We start from the raw sequence: 23,432 nt of genomic DNA, 5'->3' as shown, positions 1-23,432 counted from the left end.
AGATTTGACGGCATAGGTCGGACCCCCCCCCCCCCCCCCCCCCCCCGATGTCCAGGGGAGGTGGAGGGGTTCGTGGGGGACAGCATCAGCTAGGGGACCAGGAACCACCGGCCTGAAAAGGGAGACATGAAAAGAAGGTGAGATACGGTAGTCACTGTGAAGCTGTAACCTATACGTCACCTCCAGACGGAGTGGGAGGTTCCTGGTAGAAAGCCAGTCACGACCCCCAGGGTGGTACACTGGGGTCTCACTGCGGTGGTGGTCTGCCTGCTCCTTTTGATGGAGGACGGCGCTCTGGAGTCTCACGTGAATATTGCTCCACACTTCTGCACATCTGAACCACTCATCAACCGCAGGAGCTTTGGTCTGGCCCAGGGTCCAAATCAAATCAAATGTATTTGTCACATACACATGGTTAGCAGATGTTAATGCGAGTGTAGCGAAATGCTTGTGCTTCTAGTTCCGACCATGCAGTAATATCTAACAAGTAATATAACCTAACAATTCCACAACAACTACCGTATACACACAAGTGTAAGGAATGAATACGAATATGTACATAAAAATATATGAATGAGTGATGCCCGAACGGCATAGGCAAGATGCAGTAGATGGGATAAAGTACAGTATATACATATGAGATGAGTAATGTAGGTTATGCAAGCATTATATAAAGTGGCTAGTGATAAATTGATTACATCAATTATTCCATTATTAAAGTGGATAGAGTTGAGTTAGTATGTTGGCAGCAGCCACTCAATGTTAGTGATGGCTCTTTAACAGTCTGATGGCCTTGAGATAGAAGCTGTTTTTCAGTCTCTCGGTCCCCTATACTGACCTCGCCTTCTGGATGATAGCGGGGTGAACAGGCAGTGGCTCGGGTGGTTGATGTCCTTGATGATCTTTTTGGCCTTCCTGTGACATCGGGTGGTGTAGGTGTCCTGGAGGGCAGGTAGTTTGCACCCGGTGATGCGTTGTGCAGACCTCACTACCCTCTGGAAATCCTTACGGCTATGGGCGGAGCAGCTGCCGTACCAGGCGGTGATACAGCCCAACAGGATGCTCTCGATTGTGTAAATTGTGTAAATTGTGTAAAAGTTTGTGAGTGCTTTTGATGACAAGACTAATTTCTTCAGCCTCCTGAGGTTGAAGAGGCGCTGCTGCGCCTTCTTCACCACGCTATCTGTGTGGGTGGACCATTTCAGTTTGTCCGTGATGTGTACGCCGAGGAACTTAAAACTTTCCACCCTCTCCACTACTGTCCCGTCAATGTAGATAGGGGACTGCTCCCTCTGCTGTTTCCTGAAGTCCACGATCATCTCCTTTGTTTTGTTGACATTGAGTGTGAGGTTATTTTCCTGACATCACACTCCGAGGGCCCTCACCTCCTCCCTGTAGGCCGTCTCGTTGTTGTTGGTGCATGGCCACGCAGTCGTGGGTGAACAGGGAGTACAGGAGAGGGCTGAGAACGCACCCTTGTTGGGACCCAGTGTTGAGGATCTCTGGGGGTGGAGATGTTGTTACCTACCCTCACCACCTGGGGGCGCCCGTCAGGAAGTCCAGGACCAAGTTGCACAGGGTGGGGTCGAGACCGAGGGTCTCGAGCTTGATGACGAGTTTGGAGGGTACTATGGTGTTAAATGCTGGGCTGTAATCGATGAACAGCATTCTTACATAGGTATTCCTCTTGTCCAAATGGGTTAGGGCAGTGTGCAGTGTGATGTCGATTGCGTCGTCTGTGGACCTATTGGGGTGGTAAGCAAATTGGAGTGGGTCTTGGGTGTCAGGTAGGGTGGAGGTGATATGGTCCTTGACTAGTCTCTCAAAGCACTTCATGATGACGGAAGTGAGTGCTACAGGGCGGTAGTCATTTAGCTCAGTTACCTTAGCTTTCTTGGGAACAGGAACAATGGTGGCCCTTTTGAAGCATGTGGGAACAGCAGACTGGGATAAGGATTGATTGAATATGTCCGTAAACACACCAGCCAGCTGGTCTGCGCATGCTCTGAGGACGCGGCCGGGGATGCCGTCTGGGCCTGCAGCCTTGCGAGGGTTAACACGTTTAAATGTTTTACTCACGTTGGATACAGTGAAGGAGAGCCCGCAGGTTTTGGTAGAGGGCCGTGTCAGTGGCACTGTATTGTCCTCAAAGCGAGCAAAAAGGTTGTTTAGTCTGTCTGGGAGCAAGGCATCGTGGTCCGCGATGGGGCTGGTTTTCTTTTGTAGTCCGTGATTGACTGTAGACCCTGCCACATACCTCTCGTGTCTGAGCCGTTGAATTTGGAGCCAGGGCCGGCTGAAAACCCAGAACACACTGGAAGGGGGTCAACCCAGTGGAGGAGTGACGTAGCGAGTTCTGGGCGTACTCCGCCCATGGAAGGAAGCGAGCCCACTCTCCCTGCTGGTCCTGACAGGGACTCTTTAGGAATCTCCCCAGCTCCTGGTTCATCCTCTCCACCTACCTGTTGGACTGAGGCCTATACCCGGAAGTGAGGCTGACCGTGACCCCGAGCTTCTCCATAAAGGCCCTCCATACCCGTGATGTGGATTGGGGGCCACGGTTAGAGTCGATGTCCTCTGAAAGGCCACAATGCCGGAAGACCTGCTGGAATAGTGCCTCAGCAACCTGGAGAGCAGTAGGGAGACCAGAAAGAGGGATTAAAATGACAGGATTTTGAAAATCTATCTAAAACCACCAAAATGGTGGTGAAACCATCAGAGAGGAGATCAGTAACAAAGTCAATGGATAGATGGGACCAGGGACGCTCAGGCACGGGAAGGGGACTGAGTTTTCCTGCTGGAGCGTTACGAGGGGATTTGTTTTGGGCACAATCGGAATAGGACTTGACGTAAAGAGTGACGTTCTGCACCAATGTGAGCCAATACTTCCCAGAGATGGATTGGGTAGTGCGAGAAATACCTGGATGTCCAGCGCCGACAGCTGTGTGCCAAGGTCAGCAGCCGATCCCTTATCCCCGTGGGAACGTAGATGCGCTCGGGTGGACAGTTAGTTGATGCAGGCTCTATCTCCAGCTAAGACTCGGGAGGATGGGACTATAGGTGCATTCTGGACAGGACACTCTCCCGAATCGTAGAGATGGGACAGGGCATCAGCCTTGGTGTTTTTTTTAACCTGGGCGATATGTCAGCGTGAAGTCGAACCTTGTGAAGAAAAGGGCCCACCTTGCTTGACGCAGGTTCAGCCTCCTCGCTGTCTGTATGTACTCCAGGTTCCGATGGTTGGTGAGGATGACTAATTGTTCCTTGGCGCCCTCCAGCCAGTGTCTCCACTCCTCTAATGCCAACTTCACTGCCAGGAGCTCTCGATCACCCACGTCGTAATTCCTCTCTGCAGGGGACAGTCTCTTAGAGTAATATGCACACGGACACAATTTATGTGGATTACACTGTCGTTGAGACAGAACTGCCCCCACGCCTACCTCTGAAGCGTCTACCTCCACCACAAAGGAGATTGTGGGAACTGAGTTTTGAGCAATGGGGCAGAGGTGAAACGTCCCTTGAGTAGACGGAAGGCCCTGTCGGCTGCTGGGCTCCACACCAACCTACGGGGACCAGCCTTGAGGAGAGAGGTGAGAGGGGCGACGACAGAGTGGAAGTTCCTGATGAAATGGCGGTAGAAGTTGGCAAACCCCAAAAACCATTGTAACCCTTCTATGGTGGTTGGGACTGGCCATGACCTGACCGCATCTACCTTCTTGTAGTCCATCCTCACTCCCTGCGGGCTGATTTGGTAGCCTATGGAGGAGACAGCTTTCTGATGAAATTGGCACTTCTCAGCCAGGAGATGTTCCAGGAATGCTCGAATGTGAGTGATGTGATCCTCCAGGGTAGCCGAGTAGACCATGATGTCATCGATATACACAACCACCTGGCGTCCGAGTAGGGAATCCATGTCCCTGAACACCTCGTTAACGAATGCCTGGAACACTGACGGAGCATTGGCTAAACCAAAAGCATTACCAAGTACTCGTAGTGACCAGACATCGTGCTAAACACAGTCTTTCATGCATCCCCCTCCCAGATGTGATTGTATGTACTCCACGTGTCCAGTTTGGTAAAGAACAGGGACCCGCAGGGCTGTTCTACGGCTGCCGGCACCAACGGGAGAGGGTAAAGGTACTTTTTGGTGATTTAATTGAGTCCTCAGTAATCTATACATGGACGTAACCCTTCATCCTTCTTGGCCAAGAAGAAGAAACCTGTCCTAATGGCCGACTATCGAGTGCTTGAACAGGGAAAGGAGAGGATGTATGTGATGATGTTAAGAGAGGAGGCAACGGTCTGGTCAATAAAGTTCCACTAATGCTGTAGACACAGTACATGAGGGAAAGTCGTGTGACCACTACCTCCATGGGTTCAGGCTCTGATCCAGAGTGTTCACTGAGGGAGGGAGAGAAGCGATGGGAGTACCGACTCTCCCGAATTAGGTTATCCAGACAGATGGCCATTGCAATGAGTGCGTCCAAGTAGAGATTGTCGTCTCGATAGGCCAGTTCCGTCTGGACCTCCTGGCGCAGATCTCTTCTGAATAGCGTAGGAAGTGCTGGCTCATTCCATCCACTGGATGCTGCTACTGTCTGGAAGGAGAGCATGTACTCGGCAGTCGTCTGGTCCCCCTGCCGTAATTGAAGTAAGCGCTCACCCACCTCTCTGCCCTCCGGGGGAGGATTGAAGATGCACTTGAACAGAACCATGAACCCCTTATATGAATCTAGCTCCTCTCCTCTCTCCAAAATGGCCATGGCTCACTCCAACGCCCACTAAGTCAGCAGAGAAATAACCGTGGCAACCTTGGACCTCTTTGTACACTCTTGGCATTCTCTTGGCTTTCTCTCAGCTTCATGAGGTAGTCACCTGGAATTTATTCCAATTAACAGGTGTGCCCTGTTAAAAGTTCATTTGTGCAATGTCTTTCCTTCTTAATGCATTTGAGCCAATCAGTTGTGTTGTGACAAGGTAGGGGATGTATACAGAAGATAGCCTTATTTGGTAAAAGACCAAGTCCATATTTTGGCAAGAACAGCTCAAATGAGCAAAGAGACACTACATTCCATCATTACTGTTCGAAAGTGTTTACATATTTTATCCAGTTGGGATAAACACTCCAAACAGCCTACCCTACTGCTCTAAGTCATCCGCATGGTCCTAAAGTACACCGTTGCCAATTTTTGTATCACATTCCAATGATAAAACTGGGGGGAACAAAGATGCAATTTCAGAATATGGGGGGAAATGTCCCCCATCCCCAGGGAAAGTTGCACCCCTGGACAAACATATTGTCTTTATTGGCTGAAATGTAAATGGAGAATGAGAAGAAAAGTGAGATTTCCTCTTTTACAGGTATAGCTGTCCAGGTGTTATGTTCTGTTATGTGCGGATTGTCTTCATCCTCGTTTATTCTGGCTGTCTTGGTGGTTGTCGTTTTCTATGTCTATTTCATGAGCTTGGCCCGATAGTGTGCTTTGTATTTTATCAAATAGTTAATGGGCTAGTCAGTGTGTTGTCATTTAAAACATGTAATTTATGAACGGCACTCAAAGTGTCGCTGTTCACCAGCTGACCAAGCATGTTTGTTCACCTCTCCACCCACTTCATGTTAACGAATACAAAGCTCTGGGTTGTTCACTGCGCTGCAGAAAACCGTGGGGACCGGCCGTTTGTTAGTGTTTTTTCGGCTTGATTGGAATTATATTCGATTGAAAACTATATCTTCATTTTAGATATTTGCATATAGTGACGCACATAACTGCAGCCTTATTTCTCCACCGTTCTTATCTAAGGATGGAGCACAAAATATTCACAGTGACAAGCCTGGTCTGCGGCTTTGTTTTCTTTCTTCTACCGCTGCACTCCGCCAATGGAGACGTGAGCTATTCTTTTCCGGAGGAGATGAAACGAGGATCTGTGATTGGAAATATAGCCAAGGATCTCGGGCTGGAGGCGAGCGGACTGTCCGCTCGTAAGGCCCGAATTGATACCGAAGGAAACCAAAAACGGTATTATGACGTTAATTTGAGTACCGGGGATTTGATTGTTGCTGAAAGGATTGACAGAGAGGGGCTTTGTGGAAAGAAGGCTTTGTGCGTTTTAAAACAAGAACTTGTATTAGAGAATCCTTTGGAGCTGAAAAGTATTAGCCTTCATGTTCAAGATATTAATGACAACGGACCACAATTTAACGAGGAGATGATCGATATGGAAATATGGGAATCCGCAGCTAAAGGCACTCGTTTCCTATTGGAGGAGGCTCATGATGCGGATATAGGACAGAACTCAGTTCAAAAATACACACTAGAAAGAAATGAGAATTTCGTATTGATTGTAGATAGTAATACTGTGGAGCTTGTTCTAGAGAAGGAGCTTGATCGAGAACAAAAGCAGGATCTTAAATTATTGCTTATAGCGATGGACGGAGGCACTCCACACAGATCAGGTACTGTAGTCATACACGTCACTATACTGGATGCTAACGATAATGCCCCAGTGTTTAGCCAGGCCGTCTATAAAGCCAGTCTGCCTGAAAACTCTCCGTTACGTACTGTAGTGGTTAAAGTGAGTGCTACGGATGCAGATGACGGAATGAATAGGGAAGTGACGTATGACTTCGGTCATGTTTCAGAAGACGTTAAGAAAATATTTTCTATCGACCGTAAAACAGGAGACATAAGAGTTATTGGCACTATAGATTTTGAAGAAGTTTCATCATTTGAATTGCGAATCAAAGCAAAGGATGGTTTAGGGTTAGCATCATATTCTAAAGTCATAATAGACATCACAGATGTTAATGACAACGCTCCTGTGATATATCTAAAATCTCTGACTAACCCCATACCTGAGAACGCGTCTCCTGGTACAGAGGTGGGCATCATTAACGTGCAGGATAGAGACTCTGGGAATAACCGACAGGTCCGCTGCTCCATTCAGCAAAACGTTCCTTTTAAGCTGGTGCCATCCATCAAAAACTACTATTCTCTGGTGACCACGGGCGAACTGGACCGTGAACTAGTGTCTGATTACAACATTACAATCACTGCCACCGACGAGGGCTCTCCACCTCTGTCTTCCTCTAAAAGTGTTCCGTTATCTGTAGCTGACATCAACGACAACCCACCTGTGTTTGAGGAACAGTCCTATAGCACCCACGTGACTGAAAATAACAAACCTGGCTCTTCCTTATGTTCCGTTACTGCACGAGACCCAGACTGGAGACAGAACGGCACAGTAATTTATTCTCTCTTTCCCGGTGAGGTGAACGGTGTCCCGGTGTCCTCGTTTTTATCCGTTAACGGAGACACGGGGGTGATCCACGGTGTGAGGTCGTTTGATTACGAGCAATTCAGGAGTTTTAAATTCCAGGTGGTGGCCAGAGACAACGGTTCTCCTCCGCTCAGCAGCAACGTCACGGTCAGTATGTTCATAACGGATGTGAATGACAACTCTCCTCAGATACTATACCCCGCCCCGGAGGGAAAATCCTTCATGACGGAGCTGGTACCCAAAGCTGCGCACGGAGGCTCTCTGGTTTCCAAGGTGATAGCGGTAGACGCGGACTCCGGGCAGAACGCCTGGCTGTCTTATCATATAGTCAAATCCACTGATCCGGGACTTTTCACTATTGGTCTCCACAGTGGAGAGATCCGGACACAGCGGGACATTTCTGAATCTGACAGCATGAAACAGAACCTCATTGTGTCAGTGAAAGATCACGGACAGCCCTCTCTCTCTGCCACCTGTAGCATGTATTTGGTGATTTCCGATAACTTAGCTGAAGTGCCAGAACTGAAAGATATCTCTTATGATGAGAACAATTCCAAACTCACCTCTTATCTGATCATCGCGCTGGTGTCCGTCTCCACCTTTTTCCTCACCTTCATTTTTGTCATCCTGGTGGTGAGATTTTGCCGCAGGAGAAAGCCCCGACTGTTGTTTGATGGAGCGGTCGCCATCCCCAGTGCGTATCTCCCTCCCAACTACGCAGAGGTGGATGACGCTGGAACTCTCCGCAGCACATACAATTATGACACATACCTGACGACAGGCTCGCGCACAAGTGACTTCAAGTTCGTCAGATCTTCCAATGACAACACCCTGCTTGTGGACCAGACTCTGAGAACAACTCCAACAGTCTTTGCTGAAGCATTTGATGACTCCCAGGGGTCCCCAGAGGTAGGCCTCTCTATTCAATAGTGTTAAGCGTTTGATGTCTATTCTAGGTACTTAGGCCTACATTTGTAATCACAATGTAGAACAGATGGCAGATGGCAGATGAGAACGTTTTTGGAAGTGTGGAGCAATTTAGACAGAAGGATGAGATGAGAAGCCTGTTTTGATAGTGTGTGCCTCCTTACTGCAGTTTGCTTCCACTTTCCATGTCACTGAACACCCCTTATACATGTGAGACAGGACATAATCATTCTTTTTCTTTGTTCCTTGTAATGATTTGTATATGTTGCATCACGTTCTAAAATATGTTTAGAAATGGTTTAGCTGTACTGCACTAGTTAATGTGTACAGTTGTCTTGCTAATATTTGTGTGAACATGTCTGATGTTGAAGTGACGTTATAGACTTTTCCAACCACTTCTTGACAACCTTTATTCTTAAAACCTCTTAAATGTAAAGTCCCCACATTTGGGGACCGTATTGGATTTGTTTTATTCAATTCAGACTGGTATGAGAACAGTAGCCCCTATCTGCAAAAGCAGGATGTCTGAGGAAAGCTGAATATCTTAGCTATTGATCTTTGCCTTCAATTATTTTGTGACACTTTGGGCCCAATTTGGACATTTTCACTTAGGGGTGTACTCACTTTTGTTGCCAGCGGTTTAGACATTAATGGCTGTGTGTTGAGTTATTTTGAGGGGACAGCAAATTTACACTGTTATACAAGCTGTACACTCACTACTTTACATTGTAGCAAAGTGTCATTTCTTCAGTGTTGTCACATAAAAAGATATACTCAAATATTTACAAAAATGTGAGGGGTGTACTCACTTTTGTGATATACTGTATATATATATATACTTCATTTTTTTATTTCAACAAAGGATGTACCATAGAACAACAATGCTTATAATGGAGTTACGGGATGCAGTTTTGGGTGAATATCAAATCAAATTTGATTTGTCACATACACATGGTTAGCAGATGTTAATGCGAGTCTAGTGAAATGCTTGTGCTTCTAGTTCCGACAATGCAGTAATAACCAACGAGTAATCTAACCTAACAATTTCACAACAACTACCTTATACACACAAGTGTAAAGAAATTAAGAATATGTACATAAAAATATATGAAAGAGTGATGGTACAGAACGGCATAGGCAAGATGCAGTAGATGGTATCGAGTACAGTATATACATATGAGATGAGTAATGTAGGGTATGTAAACATATAAAAGTGGCATTGTTTAAAGAGGCTAGTGATACATGTATTACATGAAGATGGCAAGATGCAGTAGATGGTATAGAGTACAGTATATACATATGAGATCAGTAATGTAGGGTATGTAAACATTCTATGAAGTGGCATTGTTTAAAGTGGCTAGTGATAAAAAAAGTCATACATTTCTACATTGTTAAAGTGGCTGTAGTTGAGTCAGTATGTTGGCAGCAGCCACTCAATGTTAGTGGTGGCTGGTTAACAGTCTGATGGCCTTGAGATAGAAGCTGTTTTTCAGTCTCTCGGTCCCTGCTTTGATGCACCTGTACTGACCTCGCCTTCTGGATGATGGTGGGGTGAACAGCCAGTGGCTCGGGTGGTTGTTGTCCTTGATGATCTGCTGCTGCGCCTTCTTCACCACGCTGTCTGTGTGGGTGGACCAATTCAGTTTGTCTGTGATGTGTACGCCGAGGAACTTAAAACTTACTACCCTCTCCACTACTGTCCCGTCGATGTGGATAGGGGGGTGCTCCCTCTGCTGTTTCCTGAAGTCCATGATCATCTCCTTTTGTTTTGTTGACGTTGAGTGTGAGGTTATTTCCTGACACCACTCTCCGAGGGCCCTCACCTCCTCCCTGTAGATCGTCTCGTCGTTGTTGGTAATCAAGCCTACCACTGTAGTGTCGTCTGCAAACTTGATGATTGAGTTGGAGGCGTGCATGGCCACGCAAGCGTGGGTGAACAGGGAGTACAGGAGAGGGCTCAGAACGCACCCTTGTGGGGCCCCAGTGTTGAGGATCAGCGGAGTGGAGATGTTGTTACCTACCCTCACCACCTGGGGGCGGCCCGTCAGGAAGTCCAGTACCCAGTTGCACAGGGCGGGGTCGAGACCGAGGGTCTCGAGCTTGATGACGAGTTTGGAGGGTACTATGGTGTTAAATGCTGAGCTGTAGTCGATGAACAGCATTCTCACATAGGTATTCCTCTTGTCCAGATGGGTTAGGGCAGTGTGGTTGCGATTGCGTCGTCTGTGGACCTATTGGGGTGGTAAGCAAATTGGAGTGGGTCTAGGGTGTCAGGTAGGGTGGAAGTGATATGGTCCTTGACTAGTCTCTCAAAGCACTTCATGATGACGGAAGTGAGTGCTACAGGGCGGTAGTCGTTTAGCTCAGTTACCTTAGCTTTCTTGGGAACAGGAACAATGGTGGCCCTCTTGAAGCATGTGGGAACAGCAGACTGGGATAAGGATTGATTGAATATGTCCGTAAACACACCAGCCAGCTGGTCTGCGCATGCTCTGAGGACGCGGCTGGGGATACCGTCTGGGCCTGCAGCCTTGCGAGGGTTAACACATTTAAATGTTTTACTCACGTCGGCTGCAGTGAAGGAGAGTCCACAGGTTTTGGTAGAGGGCCGTGTCAGTGGCACTGTATTGTCCTCAAAGCGGGCAAAGAAGTTGTTAAGTCTATCTGGGAGCAAGACATCCTGGTACGCGACGGGGCTGGTTTTCTTTTGGTAATCCGTGATTGACTGTAGACCCTGCCACATACCTCTTGTGTCTGAGCCGTTGAATTGCGACTCTACTTTGTCTCTATACTGACGCTTAGCTTGTTTGATTGCCTTGCAGAGGGAATAGCTACACTGTTTGTATTCGGTCAAGTTTCCTGTCACCTTGCCCTGATTAAAAGCAGTTGTTTGTGCTTTCAGTTTCACGCGAATGCTGCCATCAATCCACGGTTTCTGGTTTGGGAATGTTTTAATAGTTGCTGTGGGTACGACATTGCCGATGCACTTGCTCATAAACTCGCTCACCGAATCAGCGTATTCGTCAATGTTGTTGTTTGACGCAATGCGGAACATATCCCAGTCCACGTGATCGAAGCAATCTTGAAGCGTGGAATCAGATTGGTCGGACCAGCGTTGAACAGACCTGAGCGTGGGAGCTTCCTGTTTTAGTTTCTGTCTATAGGCTGGAAGCAACAAAATGGAGTCGTGGTCAGCTTTTCCAAATGGAGTGCGGGGGAGGGCCTTATATGCGTCGCGGAAGTTAGAATAACAATGATCTAGGGTTTTACCAGCCCTGGTTGCGCAATCGATATGCTGATAGAATTTAGGGAGTCTTCTTTTCAGATTGGCCTTGTTAAAATCCCCAGCTACAATGAATGCAGCCTCAGGATATGTGGTTTCCAGTTTACATAGAGTCAAATGAAGTTCGTTCAGGGCCATCGACGTGTCTGCTTGGGGGGGAATATATGCGGCTGTGATTATAATTGAAGAGAATTCTCTTGGTAGATAATGCAGTCGACATTTGATTGTGAGGAATTCTAAGTCAGGTGGACAGAAGGACTTGAGTTCCTGTATGTTGTTATGATCACACCACGTCTCGTTAATCATAAGGCATACACCCCTGCCCTTCTTACCAGAAAGATGCTTATTTCTGTCGGCGCAATGCGTGAAGAAACCAGCTGGCTGTACCGACTCCGATAGCGTGTCTCGAGTGAGCCATGTTTCCGTGAAGCAAAGAACGTTACAGTCTCTTATGTCTCTCTGGAATGCTACCCTTGCTCGGATTTCATCTACCTTGTTGTCAAGAGACTGGACATTAGCGAGTAGCATGCTCGGGAGCGGTGAGCGATGTGCCTGTCTCCGGAGAAGACCACTTCGTCTGCCTCTTTTACGGCATCGTTGTTTTGGTTCGCCGGCTGGGATCCGATCCATTGTCCTGGGTGGTTGGCAAAACAGAGGATCCGCTTCGGGAAAGTCATATTCCTGGTCGTAATGATGGTGAGTTGGCCTTTGCCCTTATATCCAATAGTTCCTCCCGACTGTATGTAATAAAACCTAAGATTACCTGGGGTACCAATGTAAGAAATAACACGTAAAAAAACAAAATACTGCATAGTTTCCTAGGAACGCGAAGCGATGCGGCCATCTCTGTCGGCGCCGGAAGTTTTTATATATCTTTCTCTTCGTCTCGTTGCTTGGAGAGGTGCGCTACTCCGTACCAGAGGAGATAGATCGCTGCTCGGTCATTGGGAATGTGGCTAAAGATCTGAGGAAGAAATTGCCTGAGCTTGAAGCACATCGAGCCCGCATCGTGGCGGAGGGCACTTGGCAGCTCTGTGACTCTTGACTCTGGGTCCAGCTCTCTGTTGGTCAGCGAGCAAATAGATAGAGACGGGTTTGTGCGTACAAGAGGATGTATGCATTCTACAATATCAGCTGCTGCTGGAGGATCCTCTCAAAGTGTACAGTCTTGTTTTAGATATTCAGGATATGAAGGACAACAGCCCTGCTTTTGCTACTGGGGAAATTGATCTTGACCTGGTTGAGTGGACGGTGCTGGGGAGACGCTTCCCTCTAGAGAGTGTGCATGACCCTGATTTGGGCACCAACTCAGTTCGTGGTAATAAACTGAGCCACACAAATCATTTTGCCCTAAAAATTAACACCCCAATTAATGAAATACCATACCCAGAACTGGTTCTGAAAAAAGCATTGGACCGGGAGACCCAGGCAGAATAAACTCTGACCATCAGTGATGTTGACGGGGTAATTCTGCCAGGTCAGGCACCGCGTCTATTCACATCCATGTTCTGGATACCAATGACAATGTCCCCGCGGTGAGGTGAGGGTAGTGGGTCAAGTGGACTATGAGGAGGCGAGCGTGCGTGAGCTAGATGTCCAAGCTAAATATGGCGGAGGTCAGGCGTCACTCGGTAAACTCATAATTGAAGTGATTGATGTGAATGACAGTGAGCCTGTGATAGCGGTGAAATCTGCCTCCGCTATGGTGGCCGAGGATTCTCAACCCGGTACCATGGTTGCTTTGTTAAACATGCATGACCTGGACACCGGAAATGGCGGTCGGGTCAAGTGTGCCATCTCAGACAGTATTCCTTTTTAAATTGATATCAGAGGTTAAGCAATACTTTGTTGATGACTGAGGGTATATTGGACAGAGAGATGAACCCACACTATAACATCACGGTGACAGACGGTGACTCTGATTCTCCCTCACTATCCAGTAGAAAATGAATATCCATCACAGTGGACGAGGTGAATGACAATCCCCATCCTTTTACTCAGAGCGAGTACACCGCTAAAGTTTGGGAAAACCAACGCAGAGGCACATTAGTGATAAGGATGAGAGTCGAGGATATAAACACGGGATCCAATGCTAAAATACTATACTCTTCATCATAGGGCATGAACCCAGAAACATCCTTTTCCCTCTCCATTAACGCAGACCGGAGAGCTCCTTACTTCGCGCCCCTTTGATTACGAGCAGGCCAGTCACTATAAGGTGGAAGTCACAGCTCAAGATGATGGTACCCCTCCTCTCTCCAGTACCTGCACTGTGAGGGTGTTCATCGGTGACCATAATGACAACATACCCGTTGTTCTGTATCCTGTCCAATCATCTGGCTTCATCGCAGAGGACCTGGTGCCGCTGGAGGCACCTAAAGGTTACCTTGTTACCAAAGTGGTTGCCGTGGATGCCGACTCCGGCCATAACGTGTGGCTCTCCTAAGCGTCGCAGCCCAACCCCTTCACTATTGGCCTGCACAGTGGAGAAATCAGGACTGTGAGGCTGTTTTGAAGAGCAGGACTAGCCTAAACAAACCCATGTGATCATGGCAAGGGACAATGGGCCGGAGTTCCTCTCAGCCACTGCAACAGTCCATGTAGTTTTGGCCTGTTTTGAACAAGCTCTTTGAATTCACGGATCATGACTCACAGGCGAGCTATAACTTCACGCTTTATTTGCTAATCGCCCTGGTGACTGTGTCTTCTCTCCTACTCCTTATGATCAGTGCAGTCGTGTACTTCAAGATGTGTAGACGCGGGTTCATGTACTTCGTGTCCAGCCTCCCTGTTTTCCCCACAGGCCTACGACCCTCCGAGCTACACAAACTTCAGCCGGTGTGGAACTCTCCTGAAAGATGACAGTTTCAACTATTTTCTGACCACTGGCTCGTGGAAGGGGGACTTACGTTTTGGGTATTCCATAGACACAGACACGTTGAGGAAAAGAGCAAGGCCTATCAAAAAGACACAGTCAGACGTACAAGCACAGCTAGTCTCAAGGTGAGCCTTGGGGAATGAACTTCTGATGATGAACTTCACTAAGTATCAGCTATTGCAAAGCACATAGCGTGGGTCAATTACTCATTGATCATTAAAAGGATGAAAAGTGAGTCAATCGCCTCAGACATCCGTGCTGTTTGTCCAACATAGTCCACATCTAATGTGTCTCGTCAGTGTCTCACAAGTCAATTTTAATTATTTTTATGTTATTGATTCGGATTTGTGAGGAGTAAACCTAGTGTTGTCTCTCTCTCAATTCAGTTTGCTTTATTGGTTTGACGTAACAATGTAAATATTGCCAAAGTATACTTTGAAGATGTACAATATTAACATAATTTAAATAATAATAATCAATATTGTCAACGGGACAATAGTACCAACAATGATCAAGGGTCAAAATAACCATACATTGAACAATAACAATAACAATGGCATAGAGGACATGTGCAGGTTGGTTGGTCTGTCAGACACTGTCACTCATCTTATGGCAGGCAGTAATGTAGTGCGCTGCCAACCCACAGCTCTCTGCGTCCTCCCCCAACAGGACTGGTAGCCTATTCTCATCAGAGAGGTCTTTGAAACCTTGAATAAGGGTTTCAAATTTGGGAAAATGACACTCTCTAATTGTTTTATATTTTTTGCATTTTGTCAGGAAACACAGCTCCGTCTCAGGTTCTGCTGTTGTGCAGTGGTTGCACAGCCTTTCCTCTACAGGGAGCCAGGTTTTCTTGTGTCTACCCTTCTCAATGGCAAGGCTGTGCTCACTGAGCCTGTACTTTGTCAAGGTTTTTCTAAGGTTTTGATCAGTAACCATGGTCAAATATTTAGCCACGGTGTACTGTCGATTTAGGGCCAGATAGCACTGCACGTTGCTTTGTGTTTGTGCTTGTGTTTCCCAATAAGCAATATAGTTTTGTTTTGACTGTGTTGTAATTTGGTTTATTCTGATTGATTGGATGTTCTGGTCCTGAGGCTTCAGTGTGTTAGTAGAACAGGTTTGTGAACTCAGCCCCAGGACCAGCTGGATGAGGGGACTCTTTTCTTTGCTCAGCTCTTGGCATTGCAGGGCTTGGTAATGATATGAGAGGGGGTCACTGTATTTTAGATGTTTCCAAAACGTATTTGCTCTTTTTGTAGCCTTTATTATTAGTGGATATTGGCCTAATTCTGCCCTGCATGCATTGTTTGTAGTTTTCCTCTGGACATGTAGGAGAATCTTACAGAACTCTGCATGCAGGGTTTCAACGAGGTCTTTGTCCCATTGGATGAAATCTTGTTTTGTAAGTGGACCCTTCACCTCGCCGCCATCAAGTTCAATTTGTTCAATAACACATACAATTAATTTTAGCCACATTTTTATTGGTATTTTAATTTTTTTTTTAATGGTGGGAAAGTATTCAGACCCCTTGACTTTTTCCACATTTTGTTAAGTTACAGCCTTAGTCTAAAATGGATGAAATAAAAAACAAGCCTCAACAATCTACACACAATACCCCATAATGACAGAGTGAAAACAGGTTTTTAGACATTTTTGCAAATGTATTAAAAATAAAAAACATATACCTTATTTACATAAGTATTCATACACTATGCTATGAGACATTGAGCTCAGGTGCATCCTGTTCCCATTGATCATCCTTAAGATGACTGGCGTCCCCCCTGTGGTAAATTCAATTGATTGGACATGATTTGGAAAGGCACACACCTGTCTATATAAGGGGCCTTGGTCAGGGAGGTGACCAAGAACCCGATGGTCACTCTGACAGAGCTCTGGAGTTCCTCTGTGAAGATGGGAAACCTTCCAGAAGGACAACCATCTCTGCAGCACTCTACCAATCAGGCCTTTATGGTAGTGTGGCCAGACGGAAGCCACTCCTCAGTGACAGGGACTGGGAGACTAGTCAGGATCGAGGCAAAGCTGAACGGAGCAAAGTACAGAGAGATCCTTGATGAAAACCTGCTCCAGAGTGCTCAGGACCTCAGACTGGGGCTCCCCAAATACAGGTGTGCCACGCTTGTAGTGTCATACCCAAGAAGACTCGAGGCTGTAATTGCTGCCAAAGAAGCTTCAACAAAGTACTGAGTAAAGGGTCTGAATAATTATGTAAATGTGAGATTTCAGTCTTTTTTTATTTTATGAATTTGCTAAAATTTCTTAACCTGTTTTTGCTTTGTCATTATGGGGTATCGTGTGTAGATTGATGAGGGGAAAAAACAATTTAATACATTTTAGAATAAGTCTGTAACCTAACAAAATGTGGAAAAAGTCAAGGGTTATGAATACCTTCTGAAGGCATTGTATTTGGTACCATTTGAGAACTTGGGTCTAATTCTCTGAGATCTGCATCTTCTCTGGAAAATCTTTATTTTTGTATTTTTGGGGTTTACTGTCATGGCCCAGGTCTGGCAGTATTGCTCTAGCAGGTCCAGGCTCTGCTGTAGTCCATGTGCTGTGGGTGACAGCAGGCATAGGTCATCTGCGAAGAGCAGGCATTTAACCTCTGAATTGTGGAGACTAACACCAGGGACTGAGGATTTTTCTGGAATAGTAGTCAATTCATTGATGTAAATATTGAGGAGTGCAGGGCTCAGATTGCAACCCTGGTGAAGGCCCCACCCCTGGTTAAAGAATTCTCTTCCTTTCTTGCCAATTTTGATGCTGCACATATTGCCTATACACATTGATTTAATTATGTCATTTGTTTTACCCCCTACACCACTTTCAATAACTTTGTAGAACAGTCCTGTATGCCAAATATAATCAAATTATTTTTGGAAGTCGATAAAGCAAGCATACATTTTGGTATTATTTTGGTGGACATGTTTATCTATCAGGGTGTGTAGGGTGTAAATATGATCGGTCGTGCGATGTTTTGGTATAAAACCAATTTGGCTTTTACTCAAGACATTGTGCTTATTAATTAAGTTTAGAACTCTTTAATTTCTAATACTACAGAAAACCTTCACCAGGTTACTGTTCACACACATGCCTCTGGAATTGTTAGGGTCAATTAAAGATTGGGGTTATGAGTCCTTGATTCCAGATGTCAGGGAAATAACCTACACTCAGGATCAAATTTGAGGGCCTGAAGTTTCTTATAGAGCTCCTGGTCAGTACTTGGAGTCTAATGGATTTTGATTGTCATTTATAGCTTTTTCGAATAAAAAATAATAATTTGCATTTACAATGATGGCCTACCTGGGAACAGTGGGTTAACTGCCTTGTTCAGGGGCAGAACGACAGATTTTTACCTTGTCAGCTCGAGGATTCGAGCAAGCAACCTTTTGGTTACTGGCCCATCCCTCTAACCACTAGGCTACCTGCCGCCCCATATTCTAATCCGTTCAACTTCTCATCAATCAAATTCAATCAAATTTATTTATAAAGCCCTTTTGACATCAGCCGATGTCACAAAGTGCATGAATTTGGAATTGTTCTGCTTTTGCATCAATTTTTAACGGTGTTGTGGAGTGTTGTAAAATGGATTGTCCATATGTCAACCTTTTGTATCGCTAATTCCTCTAGTTTAGATTCTTTGTGGTTTTTCACATTTTGCCAGAAGTTGTTTGTGTTTATGGACTCCTCAAATAGTGTCAGCTGCTTGCTGTTGTATTGTGCTTTTTTGGTTCTGAGTGTTACGTTTATAGAGTTTTAAAGTCACAGTAATGAAGGCGTAATTCACCATTATTTGAGTCTCTGTGCTTTTGTTTTTTTAAACTTATTTTACAATCTGCATCAAACAAGTTGTCATCTGTAGTCTTTTTTGGTTTGTTTCTTATCAATTTCAGTTGTGCTTCTTTTCCTGTTTGCCTGAATATATAGTTGATGTTTTGTACTGCTAGATTGATGCCTTCTTTACTGTGAGTGAATGTGGTATCCAGAAAGTTATCTAAGAGTGGTTGGATTTTTTGGTTACTGGTTGCTTTCTGGTATTCTTCTGTGCTGTTTTGGGCCCATCTGTATGAATTTCTGATGTTGTACAGCTTACTGGGCTGTGAATGTGTGGTTGTTTCCATGTCTGTTCTTTTGAGGAACAAGGTAATGTGGCTGTGATCAGACAGAGGTGTTAGTGGCTTGACGGTGAATGAGCTGTGACAGGAGGGTCAGTGTCTGTAATCATGTAGTCTACTGTGATGTGGCCAAGAGGTGAGCAGCAGCTGAATCTCCCCAAAGAGTCCCCCCTCTAACCTACCATTGACAAAATACAGACCCAGGCTTCGACAGATCTGCAACAGATCCCTTCCGTTTTAGTTGATGGTGCTGTCACTGTTGTTTCTATGGGGGAGATTAAGACAGTTAGAAACAGTATGGCCTGTAATAAACCTGTCCCCTCGTGTGGTTGTTACATCAGGTAGTGTTCTTTTGTGCGCAATTGTGTCCCCACAGATGAGCACTTTTCCCTGGGCCTGGAAATGGCATGTCTCTTCCTCAAGGGTGGGGAATATATCCTCCTGAGTGATATGGGGATTATGAGAGGGGGGATATATATATTGCCAAAGGAACACACAGTTTTCTGTCAGTACAAGTTCTTTTTTCAGTTTTAACCAAATGTGATATTTCACAATTTTGAGGGGATCCATTTGATTTTGTAGTTCGGATTTGTACCAAATGATCAATCCTCCAGAGTATCTGCCTCTATCGACAAAGCTGTGTTTCTGTGACGGCACAATTACCTCTCTTTAGCCTGTGGGACAGTGAGTGACACTGTCAGCCTTACACCATGTCTCCTGCAGAAAGATGACGTCAACATCTTGAAGGTAAAAAATCCATTGCCAAACTCTTCGGTTTAAAGGTTGATGAGTTTAGGCCCTGAATGTTCCACATGGTAACTGATAGCAATGTCATGTTGCAAAAAGAAAGAATAGCAGTCAGAAATACAGTAACTACTAACTAATCAAATGTTATTGGTTACATACACGTGATTAGCAGATGTTATTGCGGGTGTAGCGAAATGCTTGTGCTTCTAGCTCCGACAGTGCAGTAATATCTAACAAGTAATGTCTAACAAATTACACAACATATACGCAATGCACACAAATCTAAGTAGGAATGAATTAAGACTATATACATATGGACGAGCGATGTCAGAGCGGAACGGACTAAGATACAGTAGAATAGATCACAGTATATACATATGAGATGAGTAATGCAAGATTTGTAAACATTATTAAAGTGACTAGTGTTCCATTACTTCAAGTGGCCAGTGATTTTTAGTCTATGCCTATAGTCAGCAAACACTCAATGTTAGTGATGGCTGTTTAACAGTCTGATGGCCTTGAGATAGAAGCTGTTTTTCAGTCTCTCGGTCCCAGCTTTGATGCCCCTGCACTGACCTCGCCTTCTGGATGATAGCGGGGTGAACAGGCAGTGGCTCGGGTGGTTGATGTCCTTGATGATCTTTTTGGCTTTCCTGTGACATCGGGTGCTGTAGGTATCCTGGAGGGTGGGTAGTTTGCCCCCGGTGATGCGTTGTGCAGACCGCACCACCCTCTGGAGAGCCGTGCGGTTTCGGGCAGTGCAGTTGCCGTACCTGGTGGTGATATGGCCCGACAGGATGCTTTCAATTGTGCATCTGTACTACTAAGTTGTTCAGAGTGAGAAACAGCACAGTCAGAAATACAGTAACTACTAAGTTCAGAGTGAGAAACAGCACAGTCAGAACTATAGTACCTACTAAGTTCAGAGTGAGAAACAGGATAACAGTCAGAAATACAGTAACTACTAAGCTGTTCAGAGTGAGATAAACAGGATAACAGTCAGAAATACAGTAACTACTAAGCTGTTCAGAGTGAGATAAACAGGATAACAGTCAGAAATACAGTAACTACTAAGTTGTTCAGAGTGATAACAGGATAACAGTCAGAAATACAGTAACTACTAAGTTGTTCAGAGTGATAACAGGATAACAGCAAACATTTATTCTCTTTAATTTTCCTTCTTCCTATTCATTGAACAAGTAAACTTTTAGTACACTAGCTGTGTGTGTTTGATTAGTGCTGATGTATTGGATGAGCTGTTTAATCTCACGCAATCCTACAAAGTTCTCCTGTCCTCTGAGGGCCTCTGTGTGGCTGCGCTGGTCCTGCTGTGGGGCCCTGTGGAGGGGGGGCAGGTCTGGGCTGGGGGGGGGGCTGCCTCTCTGATCTGCTGGAGGTGGTGGTCTGGTGTGGGGTAGTAGACGGGCCCCGGTCCAGTCTGGCTGCGCCGATGGAGGTGGTGGTGCTCTGGTGGTGGGTGGGGCCTCTGGGGTGCGCTGGGTCTGGTGGGACATTGGTCTGGTAGGGGTCTCTGGGTGGTCCTCTGTCCAGTGCGGCATGGGGTGTTTGTCTACCAAGTGCCACATCCTTTAGAGTCTTTGCAAACATCCCTACTGTCTTCTTCCTCAGGTGGGAGTGGTCATGCAGATGCTCTGGGTTGATTGTTGGATGGTGAGCAACGTGCACATTCGTGAGTAGGCCACACCCTCTGGTGATGTCAGCATTGACTTTCTGAATGGTACGGGGATGAAAGTCTTTGTGGGCCAGCAGAGTGGTGATGGTGATGTGGGAGTTGGGGAACGACTCAGAGGCCCTCTCTGCTACTCTGTTGACCAGGCTGCCTACTCTCTCCTGCTCCACTCGCAGGTTGTTGGTGCCGGTGTGAATGATAATGTGGCCTTGTGTGCCAAAGTCAGGTTGGGACAGGATGTGGAGTGCATCCTACGTTGTTGGGCACCATATTTTGGACACATCTGCAGGGGCTACAGATTATTTATAGGAGTCTATTCCATCAGTTCTCTATGCTGCAGCACCCTCTTGATGACAGACAACTCCTCATGGTGTCCTTTACCTCCTCAAGCGCTGTGGTAAGGCTCTCTCTCAGCTCCTGGACAAGTTCTTTAGCTGGGTCCTGCACTGGTTGATCTGGTCCTGTAGAAGCTCTGTGTCTGTGATGGAGGTGGTGTAGCAGGGGGGCTGCTATTTTAGCTCAGTAACCCATACCTCTAACAGAGCCAGCCTGTCTCTCAGCAGGCTGATGGTCGTGTGGTCTTGGCTCTGGAGATCGTAGACGGAGAGGGGCTAGGATAGATCTGTTGGTGGATCTGTGTTTGGGATCCTGCTGTTGGAGTGCCTGAGGTGAGGGGAGAGGTCGGTGTGCTGTCCTGGTGCATGACACTGCCGTTCTCGTGCTCGGTTACCGTCAGAAACCTGTTTTCCTGGTCCTTCTCGCTGTCCTCATGTATATTTGCCTTCCCTTGCAGATGCCTTTCTTTGTTGTATAGCTGAAATGCGTGGTTACAGCTGCATACCAGGCAGTAGTGTGGTCTGTGTAAAATAATAGATTTGTAACAGTCCTGTTGTGTGAGCAGTCGGCAAACAAAGTTTCCGGGTTCTCCCTCTGCATTCTGTGTTTAAAATGGATTCTTCCCTGAATTGATTTCTGCTGGAAATGTAAAAAACGGGGGGTGCTGCTTGCTTTGCCTCAGTGGCCATGTTACTATGGTTACCACCAGTAAACAGTTGGAGCTAGCCGGTAAGCTAGCTGACAAATTTGAATTTAGCTAGCTAGCACAATTAAGATTGGTCTTTTAACTCACACTCTGTCAGTCTTTGCCTTCTGTGTTGATCTTCAGTTGTACAATTTGATCACCTATATATTTTTGGTACAAAAGCTGAATAATTTACACACATCCAGGTACTTTCCTCAGGTGCTGAAGTTGTAGGTAAACTCATGGAAAACAGAAAGGAAAACGCTGCATACTGCTGCTCATGCTCCCAGGTGATATTTATTTACAACGGTTCGACTCTTAGGTCTTCATCAGGCATCCTAAGGTCGAAACATTATTATAAATAAAATCATCTGGGAGCAGCAGTGTGCAGTGCTTTCCTCTCCATTTTCTATAGATTTTTTGCTAATTGAATCTTGTTACACCTACAACCTACCGTGGTTAAAATTCACACCTACCATGGTTAAAATTCACACCTACAGTGGTTATGTCACACCTACTGTGGTTATGTCACACCTACTGTGGTTATGTCACACCTACTGTGGTTATGTCACACCTACTGTGGTTATGCCACACCTACAGTGGTTATGCCACACCTACTGTGGTTAGGCCACACCTACTGTGGTTAGGCCACACCTACTGTGGTTAGGCCACACCTACTGTGGTTAGGCCACACCTACTGTGGTTAGGCCACACCTACTGTGGTTATGCCACACCTACTGTGGTTAGGCCACACCTACTGTGGTTATGCCACACCTACTGTGGTTATGCCACACCTAGGGTGGTTACACCCACGGGGGTTATGTCACACCCACGGGGATTATGTCACACCTACAACCTATAGGGGTTGTGTCACGCCTACAACCTATGGGGGTTGTGTCACGCCTGCCGGGGTTGTGTCACACCTACGTTGATTATGTCACACCTACAACCTACAGTGACACCTACGGTGGTTATGAAACAGCTACGTTGGTTAGGTCACACCTTCTGTGATTATGTCGCTCATACCGTGGTTATGTTACAACTCATTACCTATCATATTACCTGTCATTGAAAAGGTAAGGTCAGGGAAAACGTTGTTACAGGAAAAGGTCAGAGGTTCAGTGTTGCTGTGTTGCTGCGTCCTGGTCAGTGCGTGGACTGTGTGTTCACATGAAGGCCTTGGATAGAGCCAGTGATCTGGCTATTCTCAGTACAGCAGTTAAAATGTTATGCAATGGTTAGTACGTGTGTGCGTGCGTGCGTGCGTGCGTATGTGCGTGCATGCGTGCAAGTCCTCCGCACAGAGCGGAGTGGAGAGCTTGTCTTATTGGTTAGATTTCCATGTGAACCCATGTGTGCTCATGTTATGGCTGCAGGCTCAGTAATGGTCCACATCTCAGACATGGGAGGAAGGAGGAAGCAACATAGGAATCATCAACAGCATTATGTCTGCTCTGCTGTCCTGTAGCCAT

The 23,432-nt window shown here is 46.1% G+C and overlaps 1 protein-coding gene across 1 annotated transcript; it reads left to right on the top strand.

Annotated features, from left to right (window-relative positions):
* The first annotated feature begins 5,802 nt into the window (after positions 1 to 5,802).
* LOC120061915 (protocadherin beta-16-like) lies at positions 5,803 to 13,934 on the top strand. Its single transcript, XM_039011696.1, has 2 exons — positions 5,803 to 8,187; positions 13,650 to 13,934. The coding sequence occupies exons 1-2, from the start codon at positions 5,803 to 5,805 to the stop codon at positions 13,932 to 13,934; spliced, it is 2,670 nt and encodes an 889-aa protein (XP_038867624.1).
* Positions 13,935 to 23,432: the final 9,498 nt, after the last annotated feature.

Source organism: Salvelinus namaycush, chromosome 17 (genome assembly GCF_016432855.1).
Source record: "Salvelinus namaycush isolate Seneca chromosome 17, SaNama_1.0, whole genome shotgun sequence".
NCBI lineage: Eukaryota > Metazoa > Chordata > Actinopteri > Salmoniformes > Salmonidae > Salvelinus > Salvelinus namaycush.
Note: the sequence above shows the minus strand (reverse complement) of the source record. Positions and strands in the feature narration are given on the sequence as shown.